Source organism: Lepidochelys olivacea (genome assembly GCF_965140295.1).
Source record: "Lepidochelys olivacea isolate rLepOli2 genome assembly, chromosome: 13".
In the NCBI taxonomy this organism is placed as follows: domain Eukaryota; kingdom Metazoa; phylum Chordata; order Testudines; family Cheloniidae; genus Lepidochelys; species Lepidochelys olivacea.
Window position 1 is genome coordinate 31,619,551 of NC_140423.1, and position 16,500 is coordinate 31,636,050.

The following is a 16,500-nucleotide window of genomic DNA, read 5'->3' on the forward strand; positions in this document are numbered from 1 at the left end:
ATGGAAAAGCTGCTTGCCCGAAATACCCTCTCTGGCTTTGACGTGGATCTTATCTCTAGGTCGTATCCAAGAATAGTAACAGTTCAGAAGCGACGGTCACCTTCCCTGTTTCAGTGTCGTCTAGCAGATCATATGGCAGCATAATTCAGTTTCCGGTATAAGCCTGATTTTGATGGACTGCCCCTCTAATTTCCTCACCCCCTGCCCATCGTTTCGGCTTGAAATGGCACTTGCCTGGGCTCTAGGGAGAATATACGTGGAGAGGAGACGTTGAGGTTAATCCAATGAGGGGTTTCTGGGATATGAGACTTGGAAAAAATTAGTTGTATTTCACTTTCTGAAAAATTCTTCTCGTGTTTATAAAGTCTTAAGTGCCATCTCATTAATGGCTAAGTCTGGAAACTTCTGAGCTGGTCATTCAGTTGCCCTGGATGGGAGGTACTGCAGACAAGCATGGGTGCAACATTTCAGAATCATTTCTGACAGATTCGTATACATCTGAGCACTCAGCCAGGTTCCAGCAGAGTTTCTTTGCTTCCCTGGTTGTTATATGAATTGGCTTGGAAAGATGCAGCCTGTGGAAGCTATAAACTCCATCACCATTGCCAGTCTGAATCCGGCTGGTCACAGGCTCCCATAGCTGAACTTGATTTCATCAAGCAGGCTAAATACTGCACTGTGGAGTGTTTGATTTGAAAATATGATTTTCACTGACATATTTCACTTCCCATCACACTGATAATTCTTGCAGAGAATAGTTTCTGTGTCGGAAGAGAATCTACACCATGTTGCTACATGTTAGATTAGAGATGCCAAACCAGCGCCCTCGCTCCAAACCCCTCTACATTCAGATGTGGGGAGCGGAAGGGAATTGTACAGCTCTGGCCCATATCTCATTAAGACATAAATAACTTTTTACAAGCTTATTAGTATGTTAAAACAATGCCATTGGAAGGTTTTAATTATAATAAAACAAAAGCTGTTGGAAAACCTAGAAATTCAGTGCTAAGATTCAGGTTGAAAAAGCAAGGCATTGAAGTCAGGAAATTCATAGCTGGGCTTCCACAAACAGCTTTTGCTCTGACCCATATGAATAGCCACCTTCTGCCTATCCACCAGCAGTCTCCCTGCCCCATCTCTTACAGCCATGCGGCACCATGACCTCAGTTACATTCCAATACAAACCAGGGTGCCGGAACTACTGGAATGATGTCAGGATTGGAGTTACATTGTTATTTATAGAGCGCCAAAAGTAAACAAGGTGCTTTACAGACAAGGGATTTGGACCCTGCTGTGAACTGAAAATGTCATCAACTACCATACTGTAGAAATCCCCTTCATACATGGCCCTAGGACCCCAAACACAGACCCCCCTTTATTTCAACAAAAATTGCACTGACATGTAGCCTCCATTCTTCCACATCCACCCTTCAAGATGCATCTTGGGCTTGGCTCAGCTGCGAGAATGCATCCTGTTAGAGCACACCTTGACTAACACAATGTATCAGACTGTGTAGATTAGACTTGTGTGTCAAATTGTGTTAGCTGATTGTAGGTTACCAGTTAGTTAACCTGTGTTCTAACTGGATGGCTTTTCCCACTTTAGACAAGCCCCCTGACTGGCCCTTCCAAATGTCTGTAACTCTCTGATGTGACTCAGTGGCTGTCACCTAGTGAACAAGAGCACAGGGTCAGAGTTAAAGGTGTTAGGGCAACTTTGCCACTGCATTTCCTGATTTTTCACACTCTTGTTTCAGTAATGACAGCGTCCCCGTAAACAAACATTCCTTCCATTGTAGAATTTCAAACCTTGCGGAGACTTTTGATCACAGTATTTGGAATAACTTCTAGGGCATCTCAGTTCCAATGGGCTGGATTTTCCTGGGCCTTTGTGCAGTAGAATGGAGGTAGCAGGGAGCAATCCAGACCAGTCAGGGGTTGTGTTACTGCCTGTCCTGGATCCCTGAATGCCTTCAAATGTTTGGCTGCTGTAGCTCCCTTGTCTGGGTGCTCCCAGCCAGCAGACAAGCCTGCACTGAATGTCTGTGTGACGAGTCATGCTGGACCAGCAGCTCTGACTCCAGCAGCCTGCTTGCTACACCACAGCTACACTCTGGCCTCCACAAGCCTTGGTTACACCTAGCAAGGTGACCCCTTCCCCCCCCTCCCCATCCTGAATTTTCCCCAGATCATGTGTTCTTCTTTGAGTGATGGTCCCTATTGTATTCCACTGTGGGTTCTGTATGAGCAGCATGCCTCCAGAGTCAGAGAATTTGAAAGTAATGTCTGTGGTCCATGCATGCACCCTGGCTCGCCTCGTGCTTCCAACTGAGGTGTGTGACAAAGTTCCTCCTCTGCCTTGGTGGGTCCTGTGCTTATTGGCGGATTTCCTCGCCTCAGAGATTCATGGCAGCTCTCAGTTTGGCCACTTTTGCTAGTGGCTCAAACCTGCCGTTCACTCAGCTACCCTCATCACTGGCCAGCATGGGGAAAGGGAGGAGCACAATCCCTGCAGTCTCTGCTGACCCACTTAGTGGGTCAGGGGATAGGCCAGGGACCTTCCCCCCTGGTGGGACCCACAGTCCAGGTCACCTCCTCTTGTCTCAAATAGGGAGTTGAGGGGAATGGGGGGAACCCGGGCCTGCCCTCTACTCCTGGTTCCAGCCCAGGGCCCTGTGGATTGCAACTGTCTACAGTGTCTCTTGTAACAGCTGCGTGACAGCTACAGCTCCCTGGGCTACTTCCCCATGGCCTCCTCCCAACACCACCTTTACCCTCACTGCAGGATCATCCTCCTGAAGCCTGATCATGCTTGTACTCCTTAGTCCTCCAGCAGCACGCCTTCTCACTCCTTGCACACAAACATCCCTAACTGATGGGAGGTCCTTTTTAAACCAGGTGTCCTGATTAGTCTGCTTGCCAGAATTGATTCTAGTATGTTCTTAATTGGCTCCAGAGGTCTTAATTAGCTTGCCTGTCTTAATTGGTTCTAGCAGGTTCTTGATTGTTCTGGGGCAGCCCCTGCTCTGGTCACTCAGGGAACAGAAAACTGTTCATCTAGTGGCTAGAATATTTGCCTTCTACCAGACTCCTGTACCCCACTGAATTATAGAATCATAGAATATCAGGGTTGGAAGGGACCTGAGGAGGTCATCTAGTCCAACCCCCTGCACAAAGCAGGACCAATCCCCAACTAAATCATCCCAGCCAGGGCTTTGTCAAGCCTGACCTTAAAAATATCTGAGGAAGGAGATTCCACCACCTCCCTAGGTAACGCATTCCAGTGTTTCACCACCCTCCTAGTGAAAAAGTTTTTCTTAATATCCAACCTAAACCTCCCCCACTGCAGCTTGAGACCATTACTCCTTGTTCTGTCATCAGCTACCACTGAGAACAGTCTAGATCCATCCTCTTTGGAACTCCCTTTCAGGTAGTTGAAAGCAGCTATCAAATCCCCCCTCATTCTTCTCCTCCGCAGACTACACAATCCCAGTTCCCTCAGCCTCTCCTCCTAAGTCATGTGTTCCAGACCCCTAATCATTTTTGTTGCCCTCCGCTGGACTCTCTCCAATTTATCCATATCCTTCTTGTAGTGTGGGGCCCAAAACTGGACACAGTACTCCAGATGAGGCCTATTCAACATTGGTGAGAGGGGAACGATCACGTCCCTTGATCTGCTCGCTATGCCCCTACTTATACATCCCAAAATGCCATTGGCCTTCTTGGCAACAAGGGCCCACTGTTGACTCATATCCAGCTTCTTGTCCACTGTAACCCCTAGGTCCTTTTCTGCAGATCTGCTGCATAGCCATTCGGTCCCTAGTCTGTAGCAGTGCATTGGATTGTTCCGTCCTAAGTGCAGGACTCTGCACTTGTCCTTGTTGAACCTCATCAGATTTCTTTTGGCCCAATCCTCTAATTTGTCTAGGGCCCTCTGTATCCTATCTCTACCCTCCAGCATATCTACCTCTCCTCCCAGTTTAGTGTCATCTGCAAACTTGCTGAGAGTGCAATCCACACCATCCTCCAGATCCTTTATGAAGATATTGAACAAAACCGGCCCGAGGACCGACCCTTGGGGCACTCCACTTGATACCGACTGCCAACTAGACATGGAGCCATTCATCACTACCTGTTGAGCCCGACAATCTAGCCAACTTTCTATCCATTCATCCAGCCCATAATTATAGTCCATTCATCCAGGCCATACTTCTTTAACTTGCTGGCAAGAATACTGTGGGAGACCGTGTCAAAAGCTTTGCTAGTCAAGGAACAACACGTCCACCGCTTTCCCCTCATCCACAGAGCCAGCTATCTCGTCATAGAAGGCAATTAGATTAGTCAGGCATGACTTGCCCTTGGTGAATCCAGGCTGACTGTTCCTGATCACTTTCCTCTCCTCTAAGTGCTTCAGAATTGATTCCTTGAGGACCTGCTCTATGATTTTTCCAGGGGCTGAGGTGAGGCTGACTGGCCTGTAGTTCCCAGGATCCTCCTTCTTCCCTTTTTTAAAGATGGGCACTACATTAGCCTTTTTCCAGTCGTCCGGGACTTCCCTGGATCACCATGAGTTTTCAAAGATAATGGCTAATGGCTCTGCAATCACATCTGCCAACTCCTTTAGCACTCTCGGATGCAGTGCATCCGGCCCCATGGATTTGTGGTCATCCAGCTTTTCTAAATAGTCCCGAACCACTTCTTTCTCCACAGAGGGCTGGTCACCTCCTCCCCATGCTGTGCTACCCAGTGCAGTAGTCTGGGAGCTGACCTTGTTTGTGAAGACAGAGGTAAAAAAAGCATTGAGTACATTAGCTTTTTCCACATCCTTTGTCACTAGGTTGCCTCCCTCATTCAGTAAGGGGCCCACACTTTCCTTGACTTTCTTCTTGTTGCTAACATACCTGAAGAAACCCTTCTTGTTACTCTTAACATCTCTTGCTAGCTGCAACTCCAGGTGTGATTTGGCCTTCCTGATTTCACTCCTGCATCCCCGAGCAATATTTTTATACTCTTCCCTGGTCATTTGTCCAATCTTCCACTTCTTGTAAGCTTCTTTTTTGTGTTTAAGAGCAGCAAGGATTTCACTGTTAAGCCAAGCTGGTCGCCTGTCATATTTACTATTCTTTCTACACTGGTCTGGGTCTGTAACAGGGATAAATGGTGGGGTGGTCTGACCACCTTTTCAGTTCATTTTCAGCACTGCATGGTCTGGGCTGGAACCTCCAGTGTCCTCATCTCTGATGTCATTCTAAATAAACCGTTGTAAATCATTTTGTTAATTCTTCTTCGAGCGATTACTCATGTCGATTCCAAGTAGGTGTGTGCACATCACATGCACAGTCATCGGAAGGTTTTCCCCTTAGCATTGGGTCGGCTGTGGAGCCCCCTGGAGTGGCGCCTTCATGGCAGTGTATATAGGTCCCTGCTGACCCACCGCCTCTTCGGTCCCTTCTTGCTGCCGGTGACGGTCGTTGGAGTAGCTTCTCTCTTGCGAACAGCAAGCAATCCTGTAGCAGACTTCCGTTCAGTGTTACCTGTAAATAGTTAAAATCTTATAATTAGTATAAATAGATTGTTAGTTTAGATAAGTTTCAGTTGGGGGTCACCCACCCATCTTGTTTCTCCTCCCGGGAACTGGGGCATGTCTCGGTCTCAGGGTTTCAAGCTATGTGGGTCCTGCCTGAAGCCTATGCCAAAGGGAGACCCACATGACTCCTGTCTGAAGTGCCTGGGAGAGGCACACCAAACAGACAAGTGCAAAGTCTACAAAGGCTTCAGACCAAGGACCAAAAAGGAGAGGGACTTTAGGCTGAAACTGCAGCTTGTGGGGTCAGCCCTTTGTCCACAGCCAGCCCAGGTGGCGTCCAACCCCAAGCCTGGCACTTCGGTGCGGCGCGCACCAGTCTTGGTAAGGGAGGCCATGGTGCCAAGAAGGGACTCGGCTCCAAGGACCCCTGGCACCGCCATTCCCCAGTGCCAAAGACCTCCTCCAATGCAAGTGCCCATCGTCGGTCCCATTCGTCGGTGCTGCACAAGAAGAAGGAGGAGGACAGAGAGCACTCTCCCACTAAAGTAGTGGAGCGAGCAGGCACCAGCGGGGTGTGTTCCACATCGGGGAGCTCACATTGCAGCTTGGTGCAGTTTCTATTAGTCCCTCCCCAGCTGTACCTGAGAAGGGCGGGCACTTTGCCTCCATAAATACCTCATAGAGACGGCCATGAGACCCCAATCAGACCCAGGCCCTTGAACAATGTCCCTCCCTCCCGCCACGTACACTGGCCTGAATCAGCAAGGAGTGCTCCTCCTGCTACAAAGTCCAACTTCAGTGCTGGAGAATCCATCCCTACAGACCCCGTGGTAGGGCCTACTCGCGACATTCAGAAGCATTCCCCATAAGCATGGGACTAAGTCTTCCCTTTCTAAAAATGAGACGCTCCATCCACCAGTTCTGCCCCTGAGGACTTAGTATGTCCTAAGTCCCTTAGGCATGAGAAGAAAGCCCAGAAGCACTGGGTTCCACTGGCTCCAGACTGGGCTCTGTTGGTACCACTGTCAATGACTCCTCACAAGACCCATGACCCTCCAGCACCGGTGAGGACCGACCACCGCTGGATACCATCTTTGGCACCAAAGGCCCAAACAGAAAGAGAATCTCTCTGACACCTGGGAGATCCAGATCCGTGGCTGTGCTACAAGACGTTTTGACTCTCCCGGATCCAGAATCCCCCTCTTCCTCAGGACCTTCAGTCTCCAGGGACCTCATATCTCCTCTGAATGACCCCCGGCAGTGTGGAGCTTGTTGCCCTTCCGTACACAGCCTATGCCTCTCCAGCGGCATTGACAGTACCATCGCTGGAGCCCGAACCTGCATTTTCTTCCTCAAGAGATTCAGATCCACTGGAAGAACCACCTCTCCTGTACCACTCCTATCCTTTTCCCAGGAGACCTGCATGATCCTGGGAGCAATGTGCCTCAGGAGCCATTGGTATCCCATACCATGGGGACTCTACGACCACCCTTTTATCCCTTCTACTGGCCATATTGGAGACCATGGGAACAGTACTTTCCTTCAGAGTCCGTCCTCTCCAACAGGGAGTCACTACCTGCTTCCCCTCCAAGAGAACCACTGAACTTGCCCCCAGATCTGATGACAGGAGAAATACTGTGCTCCAGTTCTGGCAGTTCCACTGGAACCGACTAGATTTACATAATCATCGCTAGACGAAGCAGTGACCTCAGTATCCCCTCAGAATGACCTTAAACAATCTCATGACCGTCTTCACAGAGTTGCCTGGGAACTTCAGATCCCATTAGAAGAAATCCAAGACTCTCAGCACAAGCTCTTGAATATCCTCCATGCCTTGGCACCTATGAGAATTGCCCTGTCGGTCAATGAGGCCATACTAAGACAGTGCAGCATACCCTCACCTTCTGTGCTCCTACCCCCAAAAGTGTGGAGAGACTCTATTATGTGCCAGCCAAGGGCTCAGAATTTCAATTCTCACACCCAGCTCCCAATTTGCTGGTAGTCAGGCTGCTTCAGAGAGATCCAAGCAGCAACATCCTTGATCTATGCCAACAGCTGAAGAGGGGAAAGGCAGGTTTCCTTGCTAAAGGAATTGGCGGCTGTGATTGCAGAGCCATTGGCCATTATCTTTGAAAACTCGTGGCGAACGGGGGAAGTCCCAGATGACTGGAAAAAGGCTAATGTAGTGCCAATCTTTAAAAAAGGGAAGAAGGAGGATCCTGGGAACTACAGGCCAGTCAGCCTCACCTCAGTCCCCGGAAAAATCATGGAGCAGGTCCTCAAAGAATCAATCCTGAAGCACTTACATGAGAGGAAAGTGATCAGGAACAGTCAGCATGGATTCACCAAGGGAAGGTCATGCCTGACTAATCTAATCGCCTTCTAGGATGAGATTACTGGTTCTGTGGATGAAGGGAAAGCAGTGGATGTATTGTTTCTTGACTTCAGCAAAGCTTTTGACACGGTCTCCCACAGTATTCTTGTCAGCAAGTTAAAGAAGTATGGGCTGGATGAATGCACTATAAGGTGGGTAGAAAGTTGGCTAGATTGTCGGGCTCAATGGGTAGTGATCAATGGCTCCATGTCTAGTTGGCAGCCGGTGTCAAGTGGAGTGTCCCAGGGGTCTGTTCTGGGGCCGGTTTTGTTCAATATCTTCATAAAGGATCTGGAGGATGGTGTGGATTGCACTCTCAGCAAATTTGCGGATGATACTAAACTGGGAGGAGTGGTAGATACGCTGGAGGGCAGGGATAGGATACAGAGGGCCCTAGACAAATTAGAGGATTGGGCCAAAAGAAATCTGATGAGGTTCAATAAGGATAAGTGCAGGGTCCTGCACTTAGGACGGAAGAACCCAATGCACAGCTACAGACTAGGGACTGAATGGCTAGGCAGCAGTTCTGCAGAAAAGGACCTAGGGGTGATAGTGGACGAGAAGCTGGATCTGAGTCAGCAGTGTGCCCTTGTTGCCAAGAAGGCCAATGGCATTTTGGGATGTATAAGTAGGGGCATAGCGAGCAGATCGAGGGACGTGATTGTCCCCCTCTATTCGACATTGGTGAGGCCTCATCTGGAGTACTGTGTCCAGTTTTGGGCCCCACACTACAAGAAGGATATGGATAAATTGGAGAGAGTCCAGCGGAGGGCAACAAAAATGATTAGGGGTCTGGAACACATGACTTAGGAGGAGAGGCTGAGGGAACTGGATTGTTTAGTCTGCAGAAGAGAAGAATGAGGGGGGATTTGATAGCTGCTTTCAACTACCTGAGAGGTGGTTCCAGAGAGGATGGTTCTAGACTATTCTCAGTGGTAGAAGAGGACAGGACAAAGAGTAATGGTCTCAAGTTGCAGTGGGGGAGGTTTAGGTTGGATATTAGGAAAAACTTTTTCACTAGGAGGGTGGTGAAACACTGGAATGCGTTACCTAGGGAGGTGGTGGAATCTCCTTCCTTAGAAGTTTTTAAGGTCAGGCTTGACAAAGCCCTGTCTGGGATGATTTAATTGGGGATTGATCCTGCTTTGAGCAGGGGGTTGGATTAGATGACCTCCTGAGGTCCCTTCCAACCCTGATATTCTATGATTCTATGATTCCCCTGGTTTACAATTCTGGATAGCCAGTTATCAAGCCCTGTTGGCTAAATAAGACTTCCTTAACTATGCTAAGTTTGAGGAATTCATCAACAGTCTTCCACAGCAGGACTAGGGCCCATTTCCAAGCTCTTATTGAGGAAGATAAACTAATAGCCAGAACTGCCCTCCAGTATGCAGTTGATTCGGCCTATACTACCAGTAGGCCATGGCTACAGTCATTGTCACATGAAGGGAGTCCTGAATTCATGCCTCCAGATTCCCCAGGGAGGTCCAGAACATCACTGAGGACCTCCCCGTCAATGAATTACACCTATTCGGCAAGAAGACAGATGAGTCCCTACATACCCTAAAGGACTCTAGGGCCACCCTTTGATCTCTGGGCATCTACACACCTGCCTCTCAGAGGAAGTTTCAACACCAGTCAACCACTCAATGGTAAAGGTATCAACACTTTTATCATCAGAGAACATACAAACCACCACATAAATAGCAAAAGGTTGAAAGATCCCAGTTTCCCATGCCTCCTGCACCAGCCTTGACATCTCAGTCCCAACCCCCGATCTCTTTTTGATATGAGCTCAAGAGCCGTGAACCACTGAGCCTAACACCTCATGACCCCACTACTCTATTCGGGGGTCACCTAGCACTCTTTTTTGACACTTGGAGTGTGATAACGGTGCTGAACGTCATCCCCTATGGCCATACGATTGAGTTTGTAATGCTACCTCCTCTTAAACCTTCTTACCCACCCCTTCGGGGGCCACTCTCATGACAGCAACCTCACTCAGGAGGTGAGTTCCTTACTGCAGTAAGGAGCAACAGAGCACATTCCTCCACAATACCGGAGCACAGGTTTTTACTTGATCTACTTCCTGATACCCAAGAAGAAGGGAGAGTAGAGACCAGTCCGTGGCCTCTGTCACCTCAACTGCTTCATCCACAATCTCAAATTTTGCATGGTCACATTGGCAGTGATAATTCCATCATTAGAAAAAGGCACATGGTTCACAGCTCTCGATATGAATGATGCCTGCTTTCACATTGATATTCATCCTGCCAACAGACATTTTCTCAGATTTATGGTGGGATTGCACCATTTCCAATACAGGGTACTACCCTTTGGGGTACTCCAAACTACCCTTCCAGTACTACCCTTCAGGATAGCTACCACCCCCAGGGTATTTACCAAGGTCTTTTCAGTGGTAGCTGCTCATGTCAGAGCTTGTTTTTCCATACCTCAACAACTGGCTCCTCACCACCAGATCCCGCCAAGAGGCATACACATCAACGTCTATGATGCTCCGCCTCCTTTCCTCACTGGGAGTCAGTGTAAACATAGAAAAAATCTGTGCTCACCCCCCTTTGGACTTAATCAGAGCAACCTTGAACTCTGTCACCACAAAGGCGTATTTGTCCACAGACAGGTTCCAGACTATGACCAAGATCATAGCTCACATAAGGAGCAATCCTCAAGTAAAAGCCGAGACATGTCTGTCCCTACTCAGCCACATGGCCTCCTGCACCTATGTCACTCCATTTATGAGACTCCACCTTCAGTGTCTTCAAGCATGTATATGGTCGGTGTACTCACCGATCTGCCACCCCTTGAACCTTCTGCTCAGGGTCCCTGCCAAGGTTCTGTCTTCCCTCCTATGGTGGACAAATCCTTATCACATATGAATAGGTGTCCCCTTCATTCCCTCTTCTCCGGAGAAGACTATCATTACCGACACATCCCTCATAGGCTGGGGAGTTCAAACAGGTAACAACACGACACATGGGTTAGAATGCACATTAATGTTCTGAAACTTCAGGTAGTAAGAATTGCATGTGAATTCTTTCTTCCATTCATCTGCTTTCACCATGTCCTGATAATGTCAGATAACACTACAATTGTATTCTGCAGCAGCAAGCAAAGGGGAGCAAAATCTGCCTCCCTGTGCACAGAAGCAGTTGGCCTCAGAAACTGGTGCCTCAGCAGTCAGATCACCCTATCTGCAGCCCACCTTCTTAAGAAACCGAATGTGCTCACAGACTCCCACAGCAGACCCTTTGTGATCAGTCAGGAGTGGGAGCTCCATGGCGGGTGCTACGTGACATTTTCACGCAATGGGAAACCCCAGCCAGAGATCAGTTCGCTTCTCAGACTACCACCAAGTGCACCACATACTGCTCCAGAGGAGCCCTTGGTTATCACTCCCAGGGCAATGCTCTCCTTCTCTCCTGGTAGGGCCAGCTCAGTCTGCTTTCCTCCTGCTACAACTCCTGCTACCATGGGTGCTGCACAAGATCCAACAAGACAGGGTGATGGTCATCCTGATTGTCCCCTTCTCGCCCAGACAGATCTGGTTCCCCGACCTCTTGTGCATGTTGGCTCACCCACCGATTACCATTCCAACATTCCCTGAGCTCCTGACCCAGTGCAATCGCACAATCAAACACCCCGATCCACAACTGCTCCACTGCAGGGCATGGTATTTGGAGTGGCATCATCTCTAGAACATGCATGCTCCTCAGCCATGCAGGACATCCTCTCTAATAGCAGAAAGGACTCTAGTAGAAAATATTACCTGGCTAAATGGAGATGATTCTCTTCCTGGACCCAGTGAAGAGGTGTGTCACCAGACACTGCAGACATTCCCCTCATCTTAGACTATATCCTGTCTTTAAAGACATCAGGTTTATCCGTCAGCTCTCTAGGAGTCCACCTAGCAGCCAGCAGTGCATTCCATCCTCCTACTAAGGGCCACTCTGTTTTTGCACACCCACTAACCAATCGACTCTGGAAAGGCCTCCTATGAACCTTTCCGTCTTCTCAAAAGATCACAGCACAGTGGGACCTGAATCTTGTTCTCTTGGTTCTAACAAGCCCCCCTTCAAGCTTTTAGCCACTTGTTCCATGTCCCTTTTATTCATGAAAGTCACCTTCCTTGTGGTCATCACTTCAGCAAGAAGGGGCGGTGAACTCAGAGCCATGATGGCAGACCCTCCATTCCCTGTGTTCCACAAAGATAGTTTCCTTACACCTACACCCCAAATTTATCCCTACAGTAGTTTCAGAGTTTCACCTTAATCAATCCATTCACTTGCCTGCTGCCCCCGGGCGCTCCCCGCAGGCGATTTACAATGGCCCAGGGCCCTAGCAACACAGCGGAGCTGAGCAGTGTCTGCCTGCTCACTCCACGTGTCTGCTGGCCCCTCCCTGCGGCCCCAGGGTGGGGCTGTGCCTCCACGTGCTGCCCCCACCCCGAGTGCCCCTGTGGCCAATGGGAAGCTGCAGTGGCAGTGCCTGGGGGCAGCAGCGTGCGGAGGCCCCCTGGTCTGCCCCACCTTGGAGCCCCAGGTAAGCTCCACACCCCCTGTCCCCCCTCCCAGAGCCTTCCCCCCCCTTCCCACCCTCTCTCCTGCCCCCGACCCCCCTCCCAGAGCCTGCACTCCCTCACAGAGCCTGCACCCCTCCCCGCTCCTCCCTCACAGAGCCTGCAACCCCACCCCCTCCTCCTGCACCCCTGCCCCAGCTCAGAGCCTGCACCCAGCACCCTAACTCCCTCCCAGAGCCTGCACCCCAATCCCCTACCCCAGACCTTCTCCCCCATCCAAACTCCCTCCCAGAGCAGGGTGACCAGATAGCAACCGTGAAGAAATGGGACGGGGGTGGGGGTAATAAGCACGTATACAAGAAAAAGTCCAAAAAACGGGACTGTCCCTATAAAAATGGGACATCTGGTCACCCTACCCCAGAGGCTTAGGCAGATGGGGGGGGCGCATTTTAGCGGGGGGGGGGCAGAGTTTGGGCGGCATGAGTGACATTATTGGTCTGCTGGGAGAATTTGAGGACTAGCACTGCCCCTAAGGTAAATTGCGTTTGAGACCCCTGCTCTACATACTGATCAATCTTATACTTCTATAATCCTACAATTTAACTCTATTCAGCATACAATGATTATATATAACATAACATGGTAGTGAATCATAGACTATGAGGGTTGGAGGGGACCTTAGGAGGTCATCTAGTCCAACCCCCTGCTCAAAGCAAGACCAATCCCCAACTAAATCATCCCAGCCAGGGCTTTGTCAAGCCTGACCTTAAAAACTTCTAAGGAAGGAGATTCCACCACCTCCCGAGGTAACGCATTCCAGTGCTTCACCACCCTCCTAGTGAAAAAGTTGTTCCTAATATACAACCTAAACCTCCCCCACTGCAACTTGAGACCATTACTCCTTGTTCTGTCACCTGCTACCACTGAGAACAGTCTAGAGCCATCCTCTTTGGAACCCCCTTTCAGGTAGTTGAAAGCAGCTATCAAATCCCCCCTCATTCTTCTCTTCTGCAGACTAAACAATCCCAGTTCCCTCAGCCTCTCCTCATAAGTCATGTGTTCCAGTCCCCTAATCATTTTTGTTGCCCTCCGCTGGACGCTTTTCAATTTTTCCACATGCTTGTAGTGAGGGGCCCAAAACTGGACACAGTACTCCAGATGAGGCCTCAACAATGTCGAATAGTGGGGAACGATCATGTCCCTCGATATGCTGGCAATGCCCCTACTTATACAGCCCAAAATGCCGTTAGCCTTCTTGGCAACAAGGGCACACTGTTGACTCATATCCAGCTTCTCGTCCACTGTCACCCCTAGGTCCTTTTCTGCAGAACTGCTGCCTAGCCATTTGGTCCCTAGTCTGTAGTAGTGCATGGAATTCTTCCGTCCTAAGTGCAGGACTCTGCACTTGTCTTTGTTGAACCTCATCAGATTTCTTTTGGCCCAATCTTCTAATTTGTCTAACCACACAATAAATTAACAATAAACTAAAATAATTGGCTACAGGCTGCTGTCGGGGCACTTGCTCTGCCTTCCTGATTCTGTGCCCCTGTCTCAACCAAGGAGCAGGTTAGACCAGCCTGGAGGCTGCTCTAGCTTCCATCTGTTGACAACGGTCCGAAGGGGCCACCTGCCAACTGGGAATAGCTAGAGCACAGTTGTGGGTCAGAGGCTGCTGGGGACTCCCTGAGGCTAGACGTATCCCCAGCAAGGGAGTTAGGGCTGAATGCCGTCCCCACACCGAGAAGGCCAGAGAGCCTAGTCCAAGGTGCTCTTTAGCCAGCTATCTCCTTGTGATTTGGGGTTTGTGTTTGTAAATGACGTGATCGGGAAGAGCATTACTTTCACTTAGCAGCCTTAGCTGGTGTCTGACAGAAAGGTTTTGTTGACTGAATATTTAATCTGAAAGAGTGCACTGGGGAATGAATGGTACATCCATAAAGGGCCCGTCCTAGAAAGGTCTAATTCTCTGTCCCCCCGGTGCAGATAGCTTTCATTCATGGTCACCCTGTGCAGCACCTGGAGGGCTCTCGTGTCAAACTGGTGTACCTACTTTAATGGACTCTCTTCGGCACAGCTCCTGCCTGTTCGCTGTGTGCTGTTATCCTGCACTTGCTGAGAGAGCCAGGAGCTCTGGCATCGCTAATACCTTGGATTGTCTTTCTGGTGGGAATAGTGTGGCTTTGGTAGAAATGCGCAAAACCTGAGCCACAGGTAGCCATGTGTTGTTGTGGTCTTTGGGAAAGCTGAGCCCCTGGGGTGGTGCGGGACAAAGCCTCTCTAATATCAGGCACCAATACAGTCCACTACATATGACTCACAGAAACCCGTGCTTTGCCCTTTCCTGATTCTCAGGCCTTTGTTATGTGTTCTTAGGCTCCTCTGAAGAAAATTCCTATCAATAAACTCATAAAGAAAGAGGATGAGTTTGAGGAGGAAAAGCCAGAGTTGGAAGAACTGGATTGGTGGTCTAAGTACTATGAGTCCTTAAAGGAAATGAGCAACCAGGTAATGGTCTGTCACTTCAGTTCCTTTGTCCCTTATTGGCATGACAGCCACAAGATCAGTGGGAATTAAATATCGCAGTACTTGTGTGGATCCAGCCCCTCAGCTCTGGCCCTGGTCTCAGCATTTCATTGCTGGTTTGCGAAGGTAGCTCCCAGCTCTGCATGCTGAGAATCCCCTACTCACCCCGTGGACACCTAGCTCAGGGCTGAGAGTTCAGCTGGGTGGCAGGGTGCCCAGGGGTTGGTGCTGCAGTGCTGAGCAAAGCGGCACCTAGGTGCCTTCTGAATTTGGCCTGAAGTGCCTATGTCACTCTTGAAAATGGGATTTGGGCTCCAAAGTCATGTGTGTGTGTGTGGGGGGGGGGGTTACACATGGCTTCACTTGTCCTGGACAGTCACACTGCAGTAACGGGGATCTTACTGCTCCTTCCTAGCCATCCTCCAATCTGCCCCGAGAGAATCAGAAGTGTCTCTGAGGTTCTTTTTCTACAGCCTGTCTCGTTGCTCACTGGGCAGCTTTGGCTCATGAGCTGAACCCAGCAGCACAAAACTACCCTGCTGTGCCCCCCCCAATAGCGTTAATCAATCTAGTAATCCCGGGTAATAATTCGCTGGCTGAGCAATGCGGTAACGTGTGTGTGTTTCAGTGCCATAGTGACGAGGAGGATGGGGACAACGACGACCCGAATGAGGCAGGTGAGTTCTTAGACCAGCCAGGCAGACACAGGTTTTGCTGGCATTTCCAAATCCTGACCTGCCGTCAGAGGCCCCTGCACACGCTGGTGCTATATTTCAGACAGCTGTTCAGTTGGAAGCAGAGTACAGCCCCCAAGCTGATAGCACTGAGGGCTAGAGAGATTGATGCTGGGCAGTTTCCCTGGCTCACACAGATTGTGCCCCTCAGTCTGATAAAAGATCGTCAACAGATCTCCAACTGCTTCAGAATCTTTTTGTTTGTTTTACTATACCCAAGCCCTGGCACAGACCCTCCCCTGCCCAGCCACTGTCATCTCTGCTAGTCTTATGCCAGACACACCATTTGGACAGTAGGCAAATAGCCATTCACTCTGCTTTCTGTACCAAGTCCTCAGTGACTTTCTGTCTCCTTTGTTGCTGGCCTCTGTGCTGTGCAAATGCCCCATGTTCTTCCATGAAGGTAAATAGTGGAAATGCTTTTCAAGGGCAGTTCTTACAAGACATTGATTGTCACGTTGCACAATGATATTTTATCGTGTTTTCAAGCGACTGTTTGAAAGCAAAAGCTATTGCTGAGATTATGTCATGGAGTGACATACAAATCAGAGAGAAAAATACCTTGTTTGGAGAAGCCAGGACATTTAGCGATCTTGTTAATGCCCTTTGTAGATGGAGGGAACTTAAATGCGGACTCTATTGATATGGAAGCGGAAAATGGAGTGATAGTGGAAGCTGAGCCAGTGCGGCCCAAAAGGAAACTCATAGCTACGCTGCAGGTGAGTCTCTGAGGGTGACTGATCTGCTCTGTCTCAGTTTATTCCCTCCTGCTCCTTCTTCCTTACAGTCCCGCCAGCTGTGACAG

General features: G+C 49.5%; 1 protein-coding gene across 1 annotated transcript in view; it reads left to right on the top strand.

The window, feature by feature from the left end:
• The window catches only part of LOC311529429 (fer-1-like protein 4), a gene marked incomplete at its 5' end in the record, with an annotated part of 104,810 nt that overhangs the window by 61,736 nt on the left and 26,574 nt on the right, over positions 1–16,500 (top strand). The window contains 3 exons of the mRNA XM_084645404.1: positions 14,812–14,943; positions 15,590–15,638; positions 16,308–16,414. Of these exons, the coding sequence (XP_084501530.1) occupies positions 14,812–14,943; positions 15,590–15,638; positions 16,308–16,414 (288 nt within the window). The remainder of the gene's footprint in view (positions 1–14,811; positions 14,944–15,589; positions 15,639–16,307; positions 16,415–16,500) is intronic.